General features: G+C 40.4%; 7 protein-coding genes across 7 annotated transcripts in view; 2 read left to right on the top strand and 5 right to left on the bottom strand.

Annotated features, from left to right (window-relative positions):
• LOC134743612 (E3 ubiquitin-protein ligase TRIM9) overlaps positions 1-26,724 on the bottom strand; it is a 381,810-nt gene that overhangs the window by 235,474 nt on the left and 119,612 nt on the right. The gene's annotated exons all lie outside the window — the stretch shown is intronic.
• On the bottom strand, positions 565-4,760 carry LOC134743128 (TATA-box-binding protein). Its single transcript, XM_063676473.1, has 4 exons — positions 4,294-4,760; positions 3,153-3,283; positions 1,571-1,814; positions 565-933 (listed from the first exon to the last, which is right to left on the bottom strand). Exons 1-4 carry the CDS (start codon positions 4,564-4,566, stop codon positions 658-660), a joined length of 924 nt encoding a protein of 307 aa, XP_063532543.1. The 5' UTR covers positions 4,567-4,760; the 3' UTR covers positions 565-657.
• On the top strand, positions 6,477-8,773 carry LOC134743120 (eukaryotic translation initiation factor 3 subunit K). The gene is made up of 4 exons (XM_063676462.1): positions 6,477-6,631; positions 6,702-6,921; positions 7,395-7,614; positions 8,574-8,773. Exons 1-4 carry the CDS (start codon positions 6,579-6,581, stop codon positions 8,723-8,725), a joined length of 645 nt encoding a protein of 214 aa, XP_063532532.1. The 5' UTR covers positions 6,477-6,578; the 3' UTR covers positions 8,726-8,773.
• On the bottom strand, positions 9,172-10,490 carry LOC134743113 (histidine-rich glycoprotein-like). The gene is made up of 2 exons (XM_063676449.1): positions 10,147-10,490; positions 9,172-10,053 (listed from the first exon to the last, which is right to left on the bottom strand). Exon 2 carries the CDS (start codon positions 10,048-10,050, stop codon positions 9,226-9,228), a length of 825 nt encoding a protein of 274 aa, XP_063532519.1. The 5' UTR covers positions 10,051-10,053; positions 10,147-10,490; the 3' UTR covers positions 9,172-9,225.
• On the bottom strand, positions 11,038-12,085 carry LOC134744162 (histidine-rich glycoprotein-like). Its single transcript, XM_063677870.1, has one exon. The coding sequence runs from the start codon at positions 11,861-11,863 to the stop codon at positions 11,126-11,128; it is 738 nt and encodes a 245-aa protein (XP_063533940.1). The 5' UTR covers positions 11,864-12,085; the 3' UTR covers positions 11,038-11,125.
• On the top strand, positions 22,102-22,902 carry LOC134747480 (histidine-rich glycoprotein-like). Its single transcript, XM_063682105.1, has one exon. It carries the CDS (start codon positions 22,171-22,173, stop codon positions 22,885-22,887), a length of 717 nt encoding a protein of 238 aa, XP_063538175.1. The 5' UTR covers positions 22,102-22,170; the 3' UTR covers positions 22,888-22,902.
• LOC134747469 (histidine-rich glycoprotein-like) lies at positions 25,181-26,094 on the bottom strand. The gene has a single exon (XM_063682095.1). The coding sequence runs from the start codon at positions 26,016-26,018 to the stop codon at positions 25,302-25,304; it is 717 nt and encodes a 238-aa protein (XP_063538165.1). The 5' UTR covers positions 26,019-26,094; the 3' UTR covers positions 25,181-25,301.

Raw genomic sequence — 26,724 nt, 5'->3', positions numbered from 1 at the left:
CTGTGCTGTTCTGATAACTGAACTAATCTTAGAAATAAATTAAAAGGGGAAAATTTTACTGTCTCATGCGAGGCTCAAACTGGCGACTCTGGCTGGATCGCTAGGACAGCGAATTTTTCCACCATAATATGCGCCTTAGGGAGACGCCTAGCGACATCTACCGTAAGAGTTACACTTCTTAAACGGCTACCGGAGTTCCAGGTAACTAACTCTTACAACAGACAAGAGGGCCTACCGCGAACTACTTCGTTCGTTTGTTCGTCGATTTGCTTCTCTATCACTCGAAACTGAAAGAGCGATAGAGGCCGATTACGAAACTATTGATGTTCGCGGTAGACCCTCAGTTATCCACGAGTTATCAGACTCGGATATAAATTATTGGTCGAGGTGGTCGTATAATAAGCTAATTTATACGCGCAATGCCCCGCTCACTGCCATTTGACTGAATCTGTAGGAATTTAAGTAATAGAAGAAACACATGACAAAAGTCATCCTGTTTATTGATTTATCTACAATCCTTAATCAAGACCTTAATTTTAGAAATTAATGCTAGACTGAGTCTTAGTAAAATAATTACTTTTCAAGCTTTTTTTAACAACTCAAAATGAACTTAATAGAATATAACTTAGCAACAAATTATGAAATAACTTAAGATGACTACTGTTTTTTGAAACTTTTCAAAATTGGATAAATATTATCAAAAGCTTCATAAATCTCTTGTCGTACTTTGGCACCTGTTAATACTACTTTGCCGGACACAAATATTAATAAAACTATTCTAGGTTTCACCATGCGGTAGATCAGTCCGGGGAAAAGTTCAGGCTCGTAAGAGCTGAACTGGCCGTGAGTGAGCACTAGGCCTTCCAGGCGAATGGGGAACTTGACGTCGCAGCTTCCCACCATGTTCTGTATTTTAAAGTCAAGGAACTTTGCCTGGAATAAATAATTTTCATTTTATTTTTTTATTTACATACACACAACCATCAATTACAGGAAATCCTAATTACATGTATGATGTAATGGGGTTGGCCGGTCGAAAAAATTAGCAGATGGCGCCAGCATAGCTTGCCCTGTCAAACTCTAGAATTGTGTCAATTTTTTGTTTTTTTATTGCCCTGGATGCCAGCCCTTTAAGCCAAATCTCATAGTAAAGGGGCAAGCTATGATGGCGCCATCTCTGCAAACCTTTCACAGTTGCCAACCCCATTGTTGGTCAGGGGGGGTCTGGGAGGTTGTCACATGGTCAAATTCTAGTAATTTTTTGGCAAATATAACTTTGAAACTAACTTATTATAGACACAGCCCAGGGCCTAGGAGGGATCATGTTCCCCATAGAACCATTGAAACCCCTCTGGATTCCCCTATTTTTTAACTTCTGATTTGCTATCATTACCTTGATCCATCAGATTACCTTGTAGGACTAAGTTTATTTTCTATGACAAAGATACTCAAAAACATGCTTTGGTTTAAGTACTTATAAGAAAGAAAGAACGCTAATAGACAATAAAACATGCGTTTGTAAGGGACAGGTGTGGAGGCGAGCATAATTCTCACATGTATTTCAACTTACAGTAAACCCAAGCTTCTGTATAATCCGCGCATATTTCCTCGCCGCCAGCCGGGAGTCCTCCTCACTCTTGGCGCCCGTGCAGACCATCTTTCCGGAGGAGAAGATGAGCGCCGTAGTCCGGGGCTCACGGATACGCATGATCACGGCCGCAAACCGCTTCGGGTTGTACTCGGCATTGCGGGCGTGGAGCGCGATCTTTTTTAAGTCTAACTTGCAATTCAGATTTACCGTTGATACTATGTTCCTGAAAAGAATAAATAACAATAACACATTGTACAGAACAATTTTTTTCGAAGGGGAGACAATTCAAAGGTGCCTGAAAGGTGGTGAAAGTTAAAAAACCGGTTATTACCTACATCTTTTGTCTTTGAAAATGATAAGGAATAAATGGATGAGGAATACCTCAGTCTGAGGTAAGTATAACAAAAATGTTTTTGTACAAGTACACGGGGACTTACGAGGCTATAGTAAAAGTTTTTGTCAAAAATGTCATTTTTGATACAAGCTTTTATTGCGAAAACTGTACTTTTCCTTCCACAGGCAACTAATACACATCGACAGAATTCTAACAACTACAAACACAATTAGGTTGTGTTGTTTTATCAGAGAGTTCCAATGGCCACCTCCTGTCTCAATCATCAGATCAGCTCGATGGTACCATAATATTGCATTGTGACCCAACTTACATACAATATATTAGATAATTTTAAACCGGGTCACTCACGTATTATTAAGTTGAATAGCTCGACATGTTTCGGTCCAATTTACGAGGACCGTCTTCACGGAGACACGACACAACAACGCAAAGCAACGTGACGTCGCCGGCACCGCCGACGTCGTCTGTCGTGAGCGGCCGGGCGAGTCGGGCTTTGGCCCGCAGTACACGCCGCGCCCTCGACCAGTGAAGACGTGTCGTGTCTCCGTGAAGACGGTCCTCGTAAATTGGACCAAAACATGTCGAGCTATTCGACTTAATCATACGTGAGTGACCCGGTTTAAAATAATCTAATGTTTGAGTCTCACGGGAGTTTTATAGTTAAAATTACATACAATATGTATGTAAATTTTTAGCTTTATTGGAAACCAATAATTGCATTGATTACAGACAGACAAAAAAACAGGTCAAACTAAATAAAAGCTTGTAAAAAGCTCAAGGTCTCAGACCAAATAAAATATACATAATGAATACAATGCAAAAATACTTGACCAATTTTCAGTGCCATGAATGAAGTGTCCCCCTGACTTGACATGGTGGCTTGGTGGCAGTGCTCACAATGATATAAAATTTGGTAGTAAACTTCCATCACTGTTACGAAAGCTAATTAAGCGGTTTTGGTGACACTGTTAAAAAATTGGCTACCTAACCCTTTCAGAAACCTCAACAACCACCATACAAATTGATATCAGAGAAATTTGAATTTGTTGTATAATTTCTTTTGTTTGAAAGTTTAGTGAAATATTACATTGTGACGCAGTTGGGCCGTATGGTCAGCTTTTGTAAGAAATAGTCTGGTCAACAATTCCAATATGTAGTTTATTTAATTTTGGCTAGAGTTCCTTCAATTATGATTTTGTAACTTACTGTAGTTGTGGTAGAATCCCGGGGTCAGCGGAGTGTGGTGTCATCGGAGTCATTGGGGCGGGACTGGCTTGTGACATCATCTGTTGACTGGCTAGGTTCCCACTTGTGATCAACGGTGACATCATGTTTTGCTGCACAAAATTAAGATAAAGTTCCTCAACTTACATGTTCATATTCCTTATGTAGATTTAAACAAAAAAAAAGGTAAAACAGAGGAGTGAGTGGATACAATACGCTAAGTAGGCAGTTTTATTCTAATAAAGTAGCAACAGCATTGCTAGGAATAACAACCAGTAATAAATTATTATTGTGTAGGTATTTTGATTATCTATAACTGGTGGGTGTAACATCCGAGATCCAACGACACCACATCCACGTACCAAAGTGATTTCAGTAAACCTAGTAAGCATTTGCATTCAGAGTTCATAAATACTTTTGATTGTCATAATAATTAACATGCATTAAAAATGTTAGCTATGTAATTATATAAAAACAACTGTTGAACCAGAACAGAAAGGTATGATGGTTGTTGTTGTCTATGAGACAGCATGATAAGGTGAATAGGTCCATTGTCCATCACTTCCAATTGTGCAGTGTTAAAAATAAATAAAATTAATAATAAATAAATATTTTGGGGACAATCTTACAAAGATTGATTTAGCTTATTTTTATTTCTAGTATTATAGATGGACATCAGAATTCTTAGTGAAAGGAGTCTAGATTCTTAACAACATAAATAATACTATCATAGATGTATTGGGAAGCTATGGCTAAAATATTAATTTCATTAAAAAGTTCTCTTAGTGATTCTCATGTTCTTAAGTTATATATAGAATGAATGGCTCTCTTTTGTAAGACAATTTTTGTAAATATAGTCTGTATGTCAGCTGCTTTGCCCCAAACCAATATAACATATGACATTACACTATGACAATAACTATAATACACATTACACAAGGCAGACTATCTCAACATTAGTCAGTTGTCTATTGTTTGTCTCAAGATCTTCAGGTACTTAAGCATCAAGGAATTTAATTATTGAAGCTATCCTTCATACAAAACAGCCTCTAACTAATGAATACAAGGTAATAATTATAAATCCTTAAATATAACAAGTCAACAGGTTGTTTGTCATATTTACCGGGGTCTGTGGCTGCATCATCTGCTGCGGAGTGGCATAGCTGGCGGTGGGAGCGTATGTGTGCATAGAGCGCTGTGGGGTCCCAATAAGCCCCCCGAAGCCCACGAGCGGAGAGCTCATCGTCGCCAGTGACTGCATCTGCGGCTGCGGTTGCTGCTGCTGTTGTTGCTGCTGCTGCAGCGCGTTTGGCAGAATCTGCTGGTCCTCCTCGGGTTGGTGCAAAGGGGTACCAATCCCCGGTATGTTATAAGGACTTGATAGCATCTGATCCATTGCAAAGCCTTTTGACGCCTCCTACCTACCGAATGAAACTTAAAAATCTAAAGACTTGCTTCACAAAGAAACGCAGGATTATTTTTTCCAATTTCTTTAAATGGTATATATTATTATTATGTATTATACAAAATAAACTGAGAAAACAACTTCAAAGAAATCTGGCACACGCTCAGTCGCTCACGAAAATACGGATGACACTTTGATACACTGTCGTTGACAGTTGGTTAGTTATGGATTCATTCAGACTTTGAAGAACCTCGAAGAACCATTTTTATGGTTCTTTGATTGGTACCACATAACTTAACAGACGGGCGTACAGGACTGCGACCGGTCCGGTCAAAATATCTCTTTATCGCTCTCAAAAATTGTCTGGACATGCCTTTAGCAAGGCAGATAACGAAATTTCGATTTTCGTGTTTCGCGGTAGGGGCCCTCCGATTTATCACTTTTATAAAGCGCGCTCCCGACTACGCGGCGCGAAGCCGCGAACGAGAAGGGTCCTCCACACTCGTGTGCGAATTGCGGCGCGAAGCCGCGAACGTGACTGTGGAGTCTAGTTCGCTAATCAGCGAAATCGACTCCACACTCGCGTTCGTGGCGTCGTGCCGCGTAGTCTGGAGCGGACTAAACGCTTTTTTAACGTGCGTTGAAAAAACGCTCGTGAGTATGAGGCCTAAAATAAATAGATAGATAAATAAATAAATAGACCCCTGAAATAAGGCCTCTCATACTCACGAGCGCTTTTTTAACGCGCGTTAAAAATAGAATAAATTAAATTATAATACTAGGAGGATATAACCAAACGGAGTAGCCATTAACAGGCATTCTCAAAAATAGCCGGCCAACAATGTATGGACTGACGTTTATCTGACATGACTATTTTGACGTTACGTAAACATTTGACGTTCCCCTCCCCCGCAAAAATTGGCAGACTTTTGTACAGCATATTACAGACGTGGCGGCTCCGTTTGGTTATATCCTCTTATATATATTTTAAGTTGAAGTTTAATCGAGGTTTAATCATTTCCGTAATATGTATCGTAAACGTCAAATAACGTTTACTTCAATCGCGCGTGAAGATTACACACACACGCTTTTTTTGGTATTGTTTTATTTTTGTAAAAATGGTGGGTAATAAAAAAAGTGAGACTGTAACAAAGAAAACGATAATAATGAGTTTTCTGCTACTCCTACTGAAAGATACATAAGACCATGGAGACTATATAAAGGAGCCAAATCTCTAAATATGAAGTGTCCATCAAAAAACAGTAATTAGGCGGCGCCACCATACACCGAAATACTACCAAAAACAACCTACGTAATTTGGTCGGGATTTGTTGCCTTACATGGTTCATGTTATACTCATGTCCCAGAGCCTAACTAGCGCCACCGGAGAGATTAGGAACTATTATTTAAAACTGAAAGCGGTCACTTTTGCAACAATTCTGCCATAAGAGATTGGCATCCTTTCTATACCATCCATACATAAGACTATCCCGTTCGGTCGTTTCTCCCCACCGCTCATGACAGATCCAATACTTGATTGATTCACCTCGGCCGCAGACGTTCGGAATTTTCATTCGGTTTCCGTACGTCGTACAGTCGCTCTACAAATGCATAGAGCTGTCTCGCTTGCACATGTCATTCTGTATGAAAAATTCCGAACGTCTGCGGCCTAGCTCATGCGGTAGGCCCTCTGACATCTCCTTCTGCTCTATATTTACGTGCTAAAGCTCCCTCCACACTCGTGCGTGAAGCCGCGAACGCGAGTGTGGAGGGGCTTTAGATGCCTTTACTTGGCATATAATTGCAAAACTTGGCAGGTACGATTACGATCGTTTCGCATTGTTTATGGTATTTATTGTCGTGCACATGTCGTGCATGTGTCGTTTATATCATATTTGACATTGACAGCTGACGTTTCTTTGATATGAATGCAAGGCGAAGCCACGCGTAACCCTACTATTTTACAAGCTTTTTAAATAGCTAAAGCCGATAGAGCTTCTAAAATGGCAGAAACAATGAAACAAACTGTCGCCAGTATACTGAAAAGTATAGAACGGTAAGTATACTGTTTTGCCAGTGTCATATTTTAGTATCTTGAATAGACTTAACTATTTTGTAATTTTTAGATATAACCCTGCGAATCTGCAGACCCTAGAGCGCTATGTTGATATGCAGTCTCGGGAAAACACGTACGATTTGGAAGCGAATCTGGCAGTACTCAAGTTGTACCAGTTCAACCCAGAGAAATTTAATGCCGATATAACCTGTCAGATTCTTCTGAAGGCGTTGACGAACTTCCCGCATACTGATTTTACTTTATGCAAGTGTTTACTTCTTGAATCAGTGGTAAGTTATACATTCTTGTTAGTTTTATATATAAATATATATATATATATATATATATAATTTCAAGTACATAATATAATATCATCATTGCTATTTATCAATTTAAGCTTGAATTCTCTGACAATCAGACCAGGTTTACTTTCTGAAATTCTATTCAAAATCACTAGTACAATGCTGCCCTCCTAAGCCGAATAGTGCTATCACAATAACAAATGATTATGAAACTTAAGTATAAGGTAGCAATGAATTTTCTTTTGAGATAGCACTATTTGGCTTAGTAGGGCAGAATGGTTTTGGCAATTAACTGCATCACACCAAGTATGAGTTTTTTGTGTATATACATTGTGTTTGGTCCTTGTTTCTAACAAATCTGGTTAGATTGATATCTAGGAGCATACTGTACAGTATAATTTAAACCTTGAATAGCATAATTTAGTACACTAACATAAACTGGGTTTTCTTAATGTTTCTAGCCCGAGAATGAGACAATATCACAAATCAAGTATTTAGCCGACATCCTGGAGCAGTGTGACTTCGCCCAATTCTGGAACCGTGTGCACCAGATGCCAGAGCTGTGCAACCGCATCAGCGGCTTCCATGATTCCATCCGCAAATTTGTCTGCCATGTTGTGGGCATCACCTTCCAGACTATTGAGAAGAACAACTTGGCCAATTTGCTTGGTGGCATTGATGGTGAGGCTTTGTTAACTATTATTAAACTACATTAAACAACTTTAAAATGCATCCACACCACAGTTAACTTATGTGGAACAACACTGTAACACAGTAACATTAAGTAACTTACCTGGTTAGGGGTTATCCATTAATTACATCACATGTTTATGGAGGGGAGGGGACAAGAAAATGTGACATGTGTGGCAAGGGGGAGGGAGAGTCACAAACTTTGTGATGCCACTTTAAATTATAAAAATTATTTTATTCACTGTATAGTTACATAACAAGTTTTTGCGATAATCGTTTTTAATCATTTAATTTTCTATCCTAATCTGTTTTGGATTATAATATTACTAACATTTCTTTTGTCAAAAATATTTTGATAAAATATTGATAATACTTAATTCGATTTGCCGATTATATTGGAAAAATGTGACGACATACCAGGGTCAAACGTCAAAAAACCTCGAAATTCGTGTGACGTAATTAATGGATAAATCCTTATTTACTATCGCACAAAAATTAAATGGGCTGTGGATGCAGCTTTAAGTTGTGAGTCTCGTTTGGTATCCATTGTCACAAAAGCTAGTTTATATCTAGTAATATAAAAAAGTTATGTGAGAGTAAAAGATTGAATTTCACATGGTTGTTTTAAAAGAGTGTACTATGCCTATAGATTTAATCAAACAAAACTACCTTTATTTATTTAGTTAGTGTTTGTAAATTACTTAAAACTCAGTTATTTACTAATTAATTTTTAACAAGCAGAAACGTCTGTGATCGATGCTATTAAGCTTAGAATAAATTTAAAGGTGGAAAAATTACTGCCTTGGGTGAGACTTGAACTCCATCCAGATCCAGATCTTGATCCAGAGGCCGTGAGTTCAAGTCTCACCCAAGGCAGTAATTTTTCCACCTTTAAATTTATTCAGTTATTTACTACTTAGTTAAACATATTGTCTTTTTTCCTATTTTAGATATTACTCTAAAACACTGGGTTAAGAAATATGGATGGCGGGATGATGGCAACCTAATTTTCATTGCCAATCAAGATGAAAATATCAAGACAAAGAATATCACTGAAAAAATTGAGTTTGACCACCTTGCTCCGCTCATGGCCCTTTTGTAATGTGATGAAATATTTCATCAAAATAAAATTAACATGCTTACAGGTTGAGTATTATGTTTGTGTATTTTCTATTTCACCTTCGTTGTAGATGATCCCTGAATATTTTCCTAGTAGATTTTATAGTGTAATATATATTTAACTAGTAAAGATACCCAAAGGAAAGACTAATAATTATGAAAAATCCAACATTTAATAATAACAGTCTCACTGTTTTATCCCGTTATTTGTAAAGCTAGACATATTAAACTGATCAATTATTATCTCAACATAGCTAATCATCACAATACGCTTCTAAGGTCTACAGACAAATTGGTGTTAATGAAATATAAATTATAATTTGGTAAGTGTATGATTAGCATTTTGCTATTTTCGAATGGGTATACATAAATTAATTTTGGATCTAAGTCTAACTGTTAAATCTAAATTACATGTGTACTGACTTAGTTTTATGCAAAATGACTTCAAAACAAATAAAAACTATGTGTAAGTAAATTTGGTAATTAGCCCTTTTTGTGGTGGGTGTATCCATGCTCCTTGCCGCCGGCGTGGCCACCCTTCTTGCCGTGGTCGTGGTGGTGAGCGTGATGCTCCTCGTGGCCGTGGTGGCCCTTGTGCCCCTTGTGGTCCTCGTCGTAGTGGCCCTTGTCGTGGTGGCCCTTCTTGCCGTGGTGCTTCTCATGGTGGCCCTTCTCGTGGTGGCCGCCCTTTTTATGGTGGCCCCCCTTCTTGTCGTGGTGGCCGTGGAAGTCTCCGTGCTTGTGGTGGTGGCCGCCCTTGTGAAAGTCGTCGTAGAACTTGTGCTCCTTGTGGTATTCGTCCTTGTGCGACTTGTGGTGGAAGCCGGTGGTCTTGGAGCCCTTCTTGTGGCCCTTCTTGTGCCCGAACTTGCCGCCCTTGTGCCCGTGCGCCGCCTCGTGGTGCTCGCCGTGGTGGTCATGCTCGTCGTGGTGCTTTTTCTTGTGTCCGCCGTGCTCGCCGTGGTGGCCCTCATGGTGATGCTTATCGTGGTGTCCGTGCTCCGCCTTGTCGTGATGGTGGTGGGATTTGTATCCCTTGTCGCCCTTCTCCCCGTCCTCCTTGTGGTGATGCTCCTTGTGTTCGTGGCCGCCGCCCGCCTCGTGGTGGCTGTCCTTGGGCTTATGTTTGTGCTCGGTGCCCGCGACCGCCTGGTCGCGCGCTTCGGTCCCGGCGCCCGCTAAATCGTCTCCCAGTATGGCACCTACCTCTGCGCTCACATTTTGGTCGCCTTTCAAATCGCTTACGTTCCTCGCCCGGGATGAAACGATGGACAAGGCTAAAAGCCCTGCTATTACTGTGACTTTCATCCTCTGTAAGGAAACGAAATGTTAGAGTAGTGCGTCGTTAACACAGCAATGATGTAATAATTCGGATAAGTATTTAAAAATAAATTGTTTTCTTACCGGCGTTGCACGAGGGTGTTTAGGAGGACAACTATTGACGCAGAGTGTCACAAGAGTTTCCGTACTTTGAATTTATAGATAAGAGCACTTTCATCTGTTGTCGATTACGGTCTGATCTTTAGCAATCATATTGCTGTTGGTTTCTGGACGAGTGACTCCGCGCGGTGACGACATCGCTCACAGGCTCCGCGCGGACTGAATTGGTTTCGTTGTTACAGAAATATACCGGGCCACACTATGACTCACTAACTACTCTTATTTTAATTTAGGGTTCAGCTGGAGTAAAACATTGACAATAAATATAAATAGTATGATATGTTAGAGTTTCGTACGATACCTATGTTTTTTTTTTGCTCACGACTGCTTATTTAACAGTAGATAGTGGTAGAGTTGAGGTAATAATATATTTATATTATTATTAGACACTTATTAAAATATAATATAAAATATTGGACACATTTTACAGGTAAAATAGACCTTATTTCTCTCATAAAGCCCCATTTAGTCAGTTCAAGAACTTGCATGCAATTTTCGTTACATTGCGGTAGGTAATAGGTACCTACTTGATCGATCGATTGAATTCATTGTAAGTACTCTGTAGTTGGAGATGTATCGAATATTGCATGCAAGTTTTTAACCGTCTAAAGCGAGGTTTAGATTAGCAAGAACTTGCATGCAATTTTCATTACATTGCGGTATCTGATCAAAATTTTGAATGCAGTTTACCTTATTCGTCGGCAATGTAACGTAAGTAAGTTCTTGCTAGTCTAAACCTCGCTTAAATGGGGCTTAAGAACATAAAACTTGATTTAAATTTATATTATATTATATTACGTAAATGATTTGAATATCAGCCGGTATCTTGTTTCATAATTAAAACTAATATCTTATTTATAAATTCAACTTTATTTTACATTTATTTACATGGAGGTAGGTATTGTAAAAAATAACATTAAGAATAACAAATATTTTAACAGTCTCAGTGTTTGCCATGATGGAAGCCCCAGTGCTTGTGGTCCTCGTGGCCGCCCTTCTTGCCGTGATCGTGGTGGTGGTGGTGATGCTCCTCGTGGCCGTGGTGCCCCTTGTGACCCTTGTGGTCCTCGTCGTAGTGGTGCTTGTCGTGGTGGCCCTTCTTGCCGTGGTGGTGCTCGTGATGGCCGGAGTGATGGTGACCGCCCTTCTTGTGGCCGCCGCCCTTCTTCTCGTGGTGTCCGTGGTGGTCGCCGTGCTTGTGGTGCTTGCCCTCCTTGTGGTGGTCGTCGTAGAAGTGGTGGTCCTTGTGGTACTCGTCCTTATGGTACTTCTTGTGGTAGCCCTCGGTCTCCTCGCCCTTGTCGTGGTGTTTCTTGTGGCCGTGCTTGCCGCCCTTGTGGTGGTGGCCGTGCTCGTGGTGTTTGCCGTGGTGATCGTGCCCGTCCCAGTGCTTCTTGTGGCCGCCGCCGTGCTCCTCGTGGTGGCCCTCGTGGTGGTGCTTGCCGTGATGACCGTGCTCGCCCTTGTGGTGGTGGTGGTGGCCCTTGTGTCCCTTGTGACCCTTCTCGCCGTGCTCGTGGTGGTGGTGCTCGTGATGCTCCTTGCCGCCACCCTCCTCGTGGTGGTGGCCCTTGTGGTGGCTCGCGGCGGCGACTAGGTCGGTTTCCTTCTGGCCGAGCTCGCGGCCGGAACAAACGACCATCACGCACCCCAGTGCGGCTAGGGCGACGAGCGTCCTCATTTTGGTCGTTTCGAGGAACTCTTGTTGAATGATTGAAACCTGGGTGTGTACTGATTGTCCGAGTGTCCGAGAGGCATTTATATCATGAGATTTTGTCGCGGGTTGCACGGTGAAACCACCGGCAAGGACGTCGCGGCCGCGCCGCACGCGCTACGCCTAATTACGGTTTCTGGTGATTGCGGTTGCGACATGGGCCTAAAAGTGTTTTGTCGTCGAGACGGGGCAAAAACGCCGGCGACACGTGGGTCATGGATATAGCGGCTTTGCCTACTACTATTCAAAATAAAACAACTTCGTGATCCCTACTGAATTAGGTAGGTATATTTGTAGCCTAGTTCGCTAATTCATTCCGCTAAGCCCTGATCATCATTCTTGTGTACTTTGTTAGTAGGTACATACACTTTACACTTTGTTTGTCAAGTCTGTATGTGCTTCATTAAAAATTAGAACTTATTGTCATATGCTCTAAAAATCGAGGTAAAGTACCTACACTAGCAGGATATAGGTATTATTTTTTTATACCACGTCGGTGGCAATCAAGCATACGGCCCGCCTGATGGTAAGCAGTTACCGTAGCCTATGGACGCCTGCAACACCGGAGATATTACACGCGCGTTGCCGACCCTTTAAAAACCTGTACACTCCTTTTTTGATAGGTAGGTAGGTAAATACTTAAATAAGTAGTAGGCACATAAGTTGAACCTACTAGATCACTCAATAATGAGTGAATATTATCTAAATGAAGAGTTTGTTATTTATTTTGAATAGATAAGTGAGGAACAACTTTATGATTCAATTAAAATAAAAAATAAACCCAACGCAATGAAACAAATGAACCGATTATGATAATCATAAAACATGTCTAACACCTTCGCTAGAAAAATGCTTTCATAAAAATAAACCGCATTCTTATATAACGGCATCCAAATCGGTTCACTCTTAAAAGAGTTACGGTGCCACAAACAGACACATACCGTACATACCTAGCTAAACTTTTTGCGCCACCCCTCACAACACCCCTCTTTTTGCGTCGGCGGATAAAAACAGACTTCGTCGATAGCATTGCTTATATGTCTACATATACGAGTCTACAAAATTGTATTTACTGCTTCTGTCTTTGAGCAGTCAGTAATTATTTGTAGAGACGATTCCAACGAGCCCAGGACGCTCGATGGAATTGCATTGCATTTTGTTACGGATTTCCTATCGTAGGTAGAGTCTGTGCGGAAAGAGAAGAGTCGTGGAATGAAAGGGAGCCCATATATTTTACGACTCTTCTCTTTGGGTTCTTCCATTAATTTCGTCACACGAATTTCGAGGTTTTTTGACCCCTCCCCCCCCCTCCTTGTCACACTTGGTCACATTTGGCAAACCCCTCCCCCTGCTGTGACGTCACATTTTTTCAATGAAATCGGCAAATCGAATTAAGTGTTATAAATATTTTATCATAATATTTTTGACAAAAGAAATATTAGTAATTCTATAACCCAAAACTGATTAGTAAAAAAAATTAAACGATTATAAACGATTATCGTACCAAAAACTTGTTATTTAACTGTACAGCAAATAAAATAATTTAAATAATATTGTCTTCGGTTACCGCGATAGTTACTCATGAAATAAAACTATGAAAACGGATTATATCGCGTATATTAAATTTATAATACATCCCGACGTTTCGAACCCTTTACAGCGTTCGTGGTCAACGGGTGACTGAGGAAAAACTACAAAGTGCAAAAATACCCACATACTAAAAATAATGAACCATCATAGACTATAAACTTTAAGGCTGGTTGTACATGCAAAATCGGTTCATAAGGCTGGTTATACAATACAATTATTTTCAAGTAAAGATATATATACGCGATAAAAACTACGCTGGCGCCAACCCTACACCTCGGACCCGAGAAAATTTAATTCCCTCCTAAATTGTAGGAGGGTATCTCAATATGGGACCGGCAACAAACTCGGCGGGACACACCGACGGGTATTGGCAATACCCAATATTTTCCATCTCCATTCATCCCATCTCTCGGCTGGTTAGTTTTTTTACCGAAGCGTTAGTCTGGTCTCTGTTTTAACTTGCGCAATATGCTTTCGTATGTCCGGATGTTCTCCTCTTCAGCTCGCAATTCTCAACCAATTCTCGTGAAATTTTGTGATCCCACCAAAAACATTTTCATGTAAAATGTTGCCAAGACGAAACCATAAGGCTCGCACTAGTCGCACTGTCAAAAAGTTATCAGATCTCTTGTAGAGCCAAGCTTCTAACTCTACAAGCCCTAACTTCACAAACTTTACACCTTAGTCAAAATATGTGGCTTGGCCGTTTCGCTACCGTCACATGGACGTAAGGTGAAAAACTTATTCACTATTCATTATTTTTTATTAATTTTATTATACAATAGTTTTTGTAGTAACGAAACGGCCAAGCCACATAATTTGACTAAGGTGTAGACTTTGTGAAGTTAGGGCTTGTAGAGTTAGAAGCTTGGCTCTACAAGAGATCTGATAACTTTTTGACAGTGCGAGCCTTATGGTTTCGTCTTGTCAACATTTTACATGAAAATGTTTTGGGATTTCACTTCTTTTTTTAAGTAGCTTATGACAATCTTCCATCCCCTAATTTAAAGGGTTGGGGGTAATTTACTATTAAAATCCTGAAATACGTATCTGGAGGCATCTTTTACACAATCTGCTTTTTACTGATTCCCCATACAAACTTCAACCCCCTTTTTCCCCCTAACGTTGTTTTCCACCGATTTGGGGTTGAAAACTATTCTATATCCTTCCCATAACAAAAACTATCTATGTACATACTAAATTTCAACTAAATCGGTTCAGTGGTTATTAATTCCCCATACAAAACCCCTTAGGGGCTAAAAATGCCAAGTTTTTGAATTTTTCTTTTGTTTGTGTACTAAAACATTCTTACATACCAAATTTCAGTTTCCTAGGATTTCAGGAAGTACCCTAAAGGTTTTGATGATCATCAGCGAGTGAGTGAGTGAGTGACGAAATAGGGTTTTTTTTAGATATGCATAAAATTTAAAGTATGAGCTATACTTAAAAATTTGTATGCTTAATAAATCCACTAATGAAATCATATCCCGAGAATTTTGTTTATCTGGTATAATTCAAACCCAAGTTATAAGGGTTCAAAAAACGACGAAGCGCTTTGAAAAATGGTAGGTAGTGCCCTTGCGCTTTGCTTTGCTCGTCTTGGCGGGGGCACTGCCGTGCCCCCAGATTAGGTTTGATAGTTGAATAAAAAAAATTGTCGTTTCGTTTATAGGAAAAGTTCATGAAGGCGAAAATTGGCATAAAGGACTTAACCGCCAGAAGCGTCTATGGCACTTAAGACCATTGTGAGTTCGGTGTGATAATGACTGATCAAAGTATTTTTAAATTTTCAAGCTAATAATGGCGAGGTCTACATCTCACAGAGCCATTGGTATATCCATGTCGGATTTCAGCTTCCTAGTACTAACTACAGACGTAAAGACAGACGGGCAGATAAACAGACGGACATGACGAAACTATAACGGTTCCTAGTTGACTACGGACCCCTTAAAACAAGCACCAAAAGTTAAAAAAATCTGTTCGCAGTAAAATGGTCAATTACATCAAACATATATTAGTGAATGAACATAATAACATAAATAAATATTTTGTGGACACACAGATCGACCTATCGATCGGGCGATCGATCGAACCCCAAACTAAGCAAAGCTTGTACTATGGGTACTAAGCGAAGATATACCCACTTTATAGAGATAAATAAATATTAAGATACATAGATAACATTCATAACTCAGGAACAAAATATGTATATATTCGTGATAGTGATGCACACACAAATAAATCCCTTACCGGGATTCGAAGTTCGAAACCGTTCCGCTGGCCTGGCTTCGTAGGCAGGGTCCCCTCCCCACCGTCTGGGCTAGGAGGCTGTTTTTGCAAGAAAATATCCAAATTTGTTTATAGAAATATTTTTTGAAACCTAACCTTCGTATGGTAGTGTAAACAGGATACATACAGCAGCGTCGTCGGTGTTACAGACAGCAAATGGTTGGGTCCAGTCGGTGCGCTACCTACCGCACTGAGGGCCTATCGCGAACCACATTCGACGTGTTGCCTCTCTATCACATTTGTAAACTCATACGTAAGTGTGACAGAGAGGTAACACGTCGAACGTGGTTCGCGGTAGGCCCTCTGATTCTGACGAGCTGGCCTCTAATGTACAATTCCCACCGACCGACTGGAGTTTCAATGTGCCTGTACATTATGCAAAAGCGATGGAATCCGTCCGGGGCCGTCCGCGTCCGCGAGAAATGGCGGCCGTATAAATGTAAAAAGCGTTCCGACTCAGCCCGTCCGGTGGAAATCGTACTCGTTCAAATCTCTGATTATACTGAACAAATTGGTTAAAGTAGGTGCGTTAATAATAGCTTTTTTTTATACCACGTTGGTGGCAATCAAGCATACGGCCCGCCTGATTGTAAGCAGTTACCGTAGCCTATGGACGCCTGCAACACCAGAGATATTACACGCGCGTTGCCGACCCTTTAAAAACCTGTACACTCCTTTTTTGAAGAATCCCATACTGTAGCCCCTCAGGAAAACCTCGGCAGGGAGCTCATTCCACAGCCGAAGCGTACGCGGGAGGAAATTCCTCTTAAACCGCACAGTACGCGACCATTTAGGTGCTAGGGTGTGAGGATGAACACCCTGCCGATGGCGAGCGGTGCGGTGATAGAAAGCGGCCGTTGGCATCATGTCAAACAGTTCTTCAGAGCACAGCCCATTGTACAAGCGGTAGAACACGCATACGTACCTAGGTAAAAATAAAATAAATAAATAAATAAAAATAGATGAGTAGTCTTAAAGATTTTCAGCACTTTGTTATTTATATATATTGAAGTTTGAGATTTGGCTAAGTGAGAATTGTATTTGTGTTGTGTAGTTAAATACGGAGCTAATTTAATTTATTTTAATTGGTATCTTGGTCTGGGCTCAAAAACAGCGCTGCAGTGTCACTCACGCTGAGTTGATGCTGGCAGCATTATGCTGACGCCCAAACCATTTGTCACAGCAAATGTTTAGTTATTAAGTTAAAGATAGGATAAAAAAAAAGTTACAGATATTAGGTTAAGATTATAGATATAATGTTTATAGGTTAAGTAACTTTTTGATATTGTGTTTTGGGTGTTTGGGATCGTCGACGATTCGTACAGCGCGCCTTTGGACTGAGTCGAAGGGTCCAAGCTGGCATCCAGGTGCTCCTGCCCAAAGGTGACAGCAGTACTCCAGCTTCCGACTATAGGTAGTTTTAACATATCCTAAAATCTAAGTAGTTTTATGCGATTTTTTATTCAAAAAGTAGCTGTATTGTGCACTTTGAGCACCGATTGTAGCATTTGCATCGGACTCTTTCTAATTAACAACAACAACAATGAGCCAAGGAGCAGGCGAATTTATTGCATGCATAGATTTAAGACCGAGTAAAAAAGTGCAGGATCTCGATCAAGTTCAAGTGCTTGATCGAAAGAGGAAATTTATTTTAAATGTACAGACAGGGCCCCTTTCTAAGCTAAGGAGATCAACATATGAATGAAGAAACAAACATAGTAAACAGACGGTTTAGGTGTCGTGTGTGGTGAGGCGAAACTGTATGTGTTCCGAGTTGACTACGTTAGTAACCTTACTCTAAATAAATAAATAAAAACATATAAATGAAAATAAAATAAATAACCTGTGTGTGCACTTCATCCCTTAGCATTATTATAAAAACTTTTGTGTCATTCACAAGTATAACTTAGTTTTCTTACTATACTGCACGCCTAAACAGTTTCAAAAATCGAATAGGTAAGTACAAATACGATTTTGTAACCAAGATAAATACGAGCACTTACTTAATTAAATTGATCTTCTCATCGTTCAGCTAGAATTGAAAGAATCCGTAAAAGTTTTATAAATTAAAACGATGGTCCATTGATGTATTAAGTCTAGAGAGGAGAGTGCCCTACTCCCACACGGTAGGGTTTCTTCTGGTGAACGAAGCAATTAGCAATTTTGTTTATTTTACCAGGTAGGTGCTTGTCAAACTCAATAAGGCCCACTTGCACCATCGAGGGTTAGCTACTAACCCGGAGTTAACCGTTAACCCAGTGTCAAATTGTACTGGTAACCATGGTAACTCCAGGTTTAACCGATTAACTCCGGTTTAGTGGGCTAACCCTGGACTGGATGGTGCAAGTGGCGCTAGGTACGAGTAGCATGTGCAGCCTAGGTAGCGTGTCAATAAAAAAACCGGCCAAGTGCGAGTCGGACTCGCGCACGAAGGGTTCAGTATCATTACGCAAAAAAATCGCGTTTGTTGTATGGGAGCCCCACTTAAATATTTATTTTATTCTGTGTTTAGTATTTGTTGTTAGAGCGGCAACAGAAATACATCATCTGTGAACATTTCAATTGTCTAACTATCACGGTTCATGAGATACCAGGCTTTCCACATGGACCAACTACGTATGCACAACTAGTTGTGCCATCGAAAATATGTATTTCTAATGGCACAACTATGCCCAATTGGCACAACTAGTTTGCTCTCTAACCATTCCTTATAACACAACTACAGTCAGAAGAGGAAATAGATAGCTTTCATATTAATTTTACAACATTTCCTTCGCCACTTAACTAGACGGAGCCCTGCTACGCGGGGCTCCTATTTCTGGGCGGTTTGCCCTTCGGGCATCTGAAGCTACTCAAGCTACCTAATGAACCTAACCTACCTATCTATTGACTTAGTGTGACGTCCGAGAAAACATTACACTTGGGGAAAAAAGCGTGGGTAGGTATTAGGTTAGGTTCGTTAGGTAGCTTCAGATGCCCGAAGGGCAAACCGCCCAGAAATAGGAGCCCCGCTTCGCTTCGTCTAGTTAAGTTGCGAAGGAAATGTTTTTTTTTTTTCACAAATGTGCACGAAAAAGACGTATAAACGTATATCTGATGGCGACTGTACAATTCTACAAAAACAGGCCAGACTCTAGAATATGTATTTGGGAACTAAAATTAAATGACAGTAAACCAGTTGTGTCTATGGGAAGGCTTTAGAAAAAAAATCCTTATGGCACAACTAGTTGTGCATACGTAGTCGTTGGTCCATGTGGAAAGCCTGCCCGTTTTTACTCTTTGGGTACGGGACCCTACAAAGTGTTGGTTCATTTACAGGCAAACTTAAAACTTTATGAAATAAAACGATATAAATATAAACGGATTATATGTCGTATAATTAATTTAAAATAGGTACATCCCGACGTTTAATTACTACTAACGTACCTATTTACTTTAATTCATTGCGGGTTATTTCATTAAATAATGATGCAAATACAAGTGCGAGTCGGACTCGCCCACCGAGGGTTCCGTACTTTTTAGTATTTGTTGTTACAGCGGCAACAGAAATACATCATCTGTGAACAATTGTCTATCACGGTTCATGAGATACAGCCTGGTGACAGACGGACGGACAGACAGACAGACGGACAGCGGAGTCTTAGTAATAGGGTCCCGTTTTTACCCTTTGGGTACGGAACCCTAAAAAGTTTTGGTTCATTAAAAGGCAAACTTAAACCTTTATGAAATAAAACGATATAAATATAAAGGATTATATCTCGTATAATTAATTTAAAATAGGTACATCCCGACGTTTACTACTAACGTACGTTTTACTTTAATTTAATTTGGGAAATTCCAATTCAACAGTAACACGAGTTAGATACCTTTTCAATGCGGGTTATTTCATTAAATAATGATGCAAATACAAGTGCGAGTCGGACTCGCCCACCGAGGGTTCCGTACTTTTTAGTATTTGTTGTTATAGCGACTACAGAAATACATCATCTGTGAAAATTTCAAGTGTCTAGCTATCACGGTTCATGAGATACAGCCTGGTGACAGACAGACAGACAGACGGACAGAGGAGTCTTAGTAATATAATAGGGTCCCGGGTTTTACCCTTTGGGTACGGAACCCTAAAAAGTAACCCTTACCTACCTAGAGTTAAATTAAATTGTCGATACATTCATATAATAAATAAAAGTAAACATTTAAAAAACACCTTACAAAAAACACCTTACAAACACCTTAAATAGAAATTATAGTTTTAAGTAAACAATGTAATAGATTAAGACTTATAGCTTTAAGATAATATTTGCATGCTTAACCAGCAAAATATGTCACTGTACGGGAAAACCTTTCCAATATCACCTTGTTGTACCATATTTTATGCAAATAAAACAATTTATTTATTTACAAAACATATTGTGTTTCCTACTGTTATCGTCCCGTTTGTTATTTCTTTCGGTGGCTCGCTAACGATCTTTTCATCCATTTCATTTTATCGGCGCTAGGTTCGGTCATCGGTGTTGTTACGTGCGTAACAAAAGGGCTGTGGTTCAAGGTTGGCTGTTTTCATGGCTGATGAGCCACTTTGGCGGCTTTAGGACTCATTACTTATTTTAGAGAATTGAGATCTGTCAAAAACTGACGAACATTTTCACCGCGCAGTGCGCTGTCGTTGCTTGTAGATTATTGCTCGTATCTCGTATCTACTTGCGCCATCCACGACGCACGCATACACCACGCATACATCCATGAGGACAGTGGAGACCATGCAATGGAACGTCGGTCAATGTTTTAAATGTATGTCACTGTCAAAAATATTTTTTCTCCTCACTAGCTCGGCAAGCCGTCTTTTATCCTTTAAAACAAGCGGGTAAAAACGCATTTTATCCACTAGTGGAGAAAGTAATTTGACCTTTGGCTTTTGACAGGTAACAAAACTTAAGACGCTCATAATAATGGTTCGTTCGATATTAATTATCATTAAACAAATGGTTTGAGAATTTAATAAAAAATACCAAATTTAGCTTCATTTAATGATTTTAAGTCATAAACCTTAAAATTGCATAAGAAACATTTGTATTTCTTTATAATGATGCTGAATATAATTCTGAACGCACAAGTTGAGTCGATGCAATTTCAAAACGCATCGTCAGAAATGTCAACATTGTCAACAAAAATTTTACTTTTATTGATAATGATTATAATTAACCTGATGATGATTTTAATGTGTACAAATAAAGACTTTTTTTTTCGAGCTGTCTTTTGCATGTTGCACTTTCCTCGCTATAGTGAGGTGAAAAGTTTTGTGTTGCACACTGGTGCAAATTTATTTTACTTCTCGTGTGTTGAAACACTCGCTACGCTCAGGACTCTATTTTAGAAGCACTCGCTTTACTCGTGGTTCAACTATAAAATCTTTTCGCTTGCTCGTGTTTCAATTCTACACTCGCGGGTAAAATACAACTTTGCACCCTTGTATAACAAATAACTATTGATATAGGTAATTAGAGTCTGTTCGGAAAGAGAAGTTCGGAATGTATGGGGCCCAATACATTTCACGACTCTTCTCTTTCCGAAGGGACTCTACAGTTTTATTGCTGACTATATTATACTTCTCGAGACCATTCTAATCAGCCTAAACTGAATATTCATTATCAGATCAACTCCAGATTTTAGCTTATACTTATTGTAAAGTCACCGGAATTATGTAAGTACGGAGGTACGGTACACTAAATTTCAATAGATCAGACTTTAGGGAAGTGCAAAGTAGCTTAATTTTAAGTTACAATATTTAAATCAAATGTAAATAAAAAGTGCATCGTAACTAAATATTTCCTTATTAAGACCGGTGCCATTTATTAAAATATTTACAGTTTTGTGCACAATTACACAATACAAAAGCAATTCTTACTTAAATAATTACTTAAATCAATTCAGCCTTGTGATGGTTAAGAGAAATTTAATCAAGCGTTCCGATCACACAAACACTTTGACTTCGAAGTACCATTCTCGACTATTTCCTCCTCTAATATGAAACTTAAGATAATATACCTACTTAATATTTTTTCGTATATTTAATGAAGAATTCCAATTACAAACGCCGTCGGTCTAGTCAGCGTCTATTCATAAATTATAATACGGATGAAAATAGGACTTTCATATTTTACTATATTGAAAATAATTTGACCATCTGAGATTTAGGTGCTACAGGCGATGCGTCCAGATTATATTTATACAAAGTCAAATACTAGGTACAAATCTATACTGTAAAACTTTTCGGTATCGTACGCTACTAGTTACAATTGATATAAAAAGCCAATCAACGATTCAGAGGTCAGTTGCCGACAAACTTCCGTTCCATAACAACCTATCGGCACAAGCCCCGACACGGGATATCGGCAAACATGAGGGCGCTGTTTGTGTTTGGAGTGCTGTGCCTGGCGGCCGCCTGCATGGCCGATTACTCGCAGGACATGGCCGTGGCCGAGAGCAAGGGCCACCACCACGAGCACGGCGGCGGCCACGAGCACCACGGCCACCACCACCACGAGCACGGCGGACACGGACACAAGGGCCACAAGGGCCATCACCACCACCACAAGGGCGACGAAGGCCACCACGGCAAGCACCACCACGAGGATCACCACCACGAGCACGGCGGCGGCCACAAGAAGCACTGGGACGAGCACGACCACCACGGTGAGCATCACGAGCACGGCCACCACCACAAGGGCGGCAAGCACGGCCACCACGAGCACCACGACAAGGGAGAGCACATCGACGGATACCACAAGAAACACCACAAGGATCACTTCCACAAGGATCACCACTTCCACGAGGGAGACCACAAGGAGGGCAAGCACCACAAGCACCACCACCACCACGGCCACCACGACACCCACGGGGGACACCACAAGAAGGGCGGTCACCATCACTCCGGCCATCACGAGGGTCACCACGGCAAGCACGGCCACCACGACAAGCACCACTACGACGAGGACCATCACGGCCACAAGGGCCACCACGGCCACGAGGAACATCATCACCACCACCACGACCACGGCAAGAAGGGCGGCCACAAGGACCACAAGGACTGGGGCTTCCATCACGGCAAGCATTGATTGTAGGATCTGTGCCAGTGTGTGCTACTGTTATGTCGGCGTTCGAAGAAACGCACACACAAAAAATAATTTGTTATTGTTGATTTATTTTTATTTTTATACGAACAAAATAAATAATTGTCTATTAATTTAGTACTGTATATGTTATAATTTGTAGTTGGTTAAACCAAATTGTCAGTTAATAAGAACAAAAAAAACTATACTCATCCTTTTCTTTTGGGTGCTAGTACTAGTGTAAGACAAAGATAGTATGATTCTCTCTATCTATGTTTGAAATGATACAGTCCTTTGACAAACTATAGATCGTTAATTCAGGCTTGGGCAAAATACTGGCTTCATCGTATTTCAAATACAAATAACAAAATACATTTTAAATTGTATTTGAAATATAATATACAAATTACTTCGGTGACAGCAAGGTATTTGAAATATAAAATAGAAAAATACTGTGTTCAATATTAAATATTTTAAATACAAAATACTAAATAGGTACATTTCATGATTTTTTTTGAAACATATCTGCCAATAGTTTTTACAGGTTTTTATGAATTGAAGAATTAATTTTCTTCCATAAACTTATTTCCTATAAATATTACCTAGGAATATATGTATGGCAGGTATTAGGCATAATAGGTAATGTTTGTCGGAAATCTCTCTCTAAAGACACATCTATACCTAATTCACGTCATACACGCCAGGCGTCAGATCTATCTGGCAGAACCATATATCTATATGTTGGTACTTACATACCTGGCTATGAGCTACGCGCATGAAAAATATTTTATAATAACTATGAAAACCGCAATTACCTACATTTTTTAATACTTATTTGAGTTTAAATACGTAAAATTTCAACATATATTTTTAATTGAAAACTTTAAAACGTAATAAATATAAGAGCCTCGGTAGAGAGTATCATTTCGTTCCATTTGGAGTTGAAACTCTAGGTCCATGGGGTCCAGTGCGCACAACTTGTTTGCAGAAATCGCGAAGCGTCTGCATGGTTGACATAACTGGTGACCGAAGAGCTGGCGGCTTCCTCGCACAACGTATCAGCATTGCGATACAGCGAGGAAATGCCGCCAGCATCCTTGGTACAATGCCTTAAAGGCCTATTTTAGATTTAAGCTAGTTAAATAAAACTATGAAAACGGATTATATCGCGTATATTGAATTTATAATACATCCCGACGTTTCGAACCCTTTACAGCGTTCGTGGTCAACGGGTGACTGAGGAAAAATTACAAAGTGCAAAAATACCCACATACTAAAAATAATGAACAATCATAGACTATAAACTTTAAGGCTGGTTGTACATGCAAAATCGCTTCAACCAACCAACCACAACCAACCACAACTTTTTTTGCACTTTGTAATTTTTCCTCAGTCACCCGTTGACCACGAACGCTGTAAAGGGTTGGAAACGTCGGGATGTATTATAAATTCAATATACGCGATATAATCCGTTTTCATCATAGTTTTATTTCATGAGTAACTATCGCAGTAACCTAAGACAATTTTAAGCTAGTTATTTATTTTGGTTTACGTTAGTACCACTGTATATATCTTGTATTTAAATAAAGAGATTTATTAGAAATCAATACATAAAATACATACTTTTGATTGCCCTAATAAATATTAAACATTTTTATTAGAGTCCTTGTTATAATTTAACGAGATATAATGTGTCTATGGCAACTTAAACGCATTTTTTACGGCGTAAATGGCGAACTTCATTTACATGAATCTTTCCATGCATTTTGGCGCAACCGTGGCGCCTGCAAAACAAGCCAAGCGCTTTTGAATCGCGGTATGCGCCTCAATTTATATTCCCAAATGGGAAGTTTTTGGGAAACGTACCATAGATTGCTATCTAGCCTGCTTCTAATATAAACCTGTTGGTTTATAAGAAAAAAAAACTCACGGGAAGTAGAATCGATTGACATCCTCCAAATCAATCATGGATGTAGCTAATGTAAGGAAAGTTCAGTCTTCTTAGTGAATGAACGAATTCAGTCAATGGAAACATTATTTCGACTGGACTCTCTTGATATAAGCTTCTGGTCAAGTTTTTCGTGATTCTATTTACATGAGAAAATTGAAAGTTTGTACGGAACCCTCGGTGCGCGAGTTAAACGAACTCTCACTTGACCGGGTTTTTTTTTTGTATTAGCTTATATAACGTAGATTTAGGATCCACGCTTAACTACATATCGTCCATATCGAGCATAAAACAACCCTTTTCACCCTTTGTTCATGGAATGTCACAATGGTAGAATTAATCATATTTTAATAACAGATAATTATTTCATTTATTTTGTTCGTATAAAAATAAAAACATCAACAATAACAAAGAAATTTTTGGTGTGTACGTTTCTTCGAACGCCGCTATGACAGTAGCACTGTTGTTATGATTAATGCTTGCCGTGATGGAAGCCCCAGTCCTTGTGGTCCTCGTGGCCGCCCTTTTTGCCGTGGTCGTGGTGGTGGTGATGATGCTCCTCGTGGCCGTGGTGGCCCTTGTGGCCGTGATGGTCCTCGTCGTAGTGGTGCTTGTCGTGGTGGCCGTGCTTGCCGTGGTGACCCTCGTGATGGCCGGAGTGATGGTGACCGCCTTTCTTGTGGTGTCCCCCGTGGGTGTCGTGGTGGCCGTGGTGGTGGTGGTGCTTGTGGTGCTTGCCCTCCTTGTGGTCTCCCTCGTGGAAGTGGTGATCCTTGTGGAAGTGATCCTTGTGGTGTTTCTTGTGGTATCCGTCGATGTGCTCTCCCTTGTCGTGGTGCTCGTGGTGGCCGTGCTTGCCGCCCTTGTGGTGGTGGCCGTGCTCGTGATGCTCACCGTGGTGGTCGTGCTCATCCCAGTGCTTCTTGTGGCCGCCGCCGTGCTCGTGGTGGTGATCCTCGTGGTGGTGCTTGCCGTGGTGGCCTTCGTCGCCCTTGTGGTGGTGGTGATGGCCCTTGTGGCCCTTGTGTCCGTGTCCGCCGTGCTCGTGGTGGTGGTGGCCGTGGTGCTCGTGGCCGCCGCCGTGCTCGTGGTGGTGGCCCTTGCTCTCGGCCACGGCCATGTCCGGCGAGTAGTCGGCCATGCAGGCGGCCGCCAGGCACAGCACTCCAAACACAAACAGCGCCCTCATGTTTGCTGGTATCCCGTGTCGGTGTTTGTTTTGATAGGTGCTTAAGGAGAGGAAGTCCACCGGTAACTGACCTCCGAATCATTGATTGGCTATTTATATCAATTGCAAATCGTCGCGCAGCGAACAAAAAGATGGAGAAATTGTTCCGCAAGCCTTCCGCCGCACTAGTTCAAGGACAATACAAAAACCGTACGATCAATCATCAAATGTATGTAAATCGTTCATCGATCAAATCCATGCGATTACCGTCAGAATTAACTTACATACCCATCTCTGCAAACTTGAACGCAATACTATTTATGTATAGGTGTAAGCATCGATTTCCGCGTAGGTAGGTACATGAAGCACATATGTATTCACAGCTCTCGGCGATGCATTGTGTTCACTCCAGTTCGCTCGAACTGCATCCGACATCGCATTTAATTTACACACTTGATTGACAGCTTATGAGCTCGCATCGATCGAAATTATCTGCTTAGTGGATCCTTTCTCGTTCGGAACACCGCTATTTGGATAGCGCTAAACAATTCTTCCGAGTGACTTACTCACGTAATCCTCGCCTATGTTGGCTTGTCCGGGATCTTTTCAGTGTAATGTATTTCTGTTTGGGCATTCAGCTTGATTATGCACGCTTATGAGTTCATCGTGGTCTTTGTAAACAGCTGAATGTACGCCTACCTAACCATTGAGGTGTTTTGATTCAATA

The sequence above is a fragment of the Cydia strobilella genome, chromosome 1 (genome assembly GCF_947568885.1).
Source record: "Cydia strobilella chromosome 1, ilCydStro3.1, whole genome shotgun sequence".
NCBI classification, from domain to species: Eukaryota; Metazoa; Arthropoda; class Insecta; order Lepidoptera; family Tortricidae; genus Cydia; species Cydia strobilella.
Note: the sequence above shows the minus strand (reverse complement) of the source record. Positions and strands in the feature narration are given on the sequence as shown.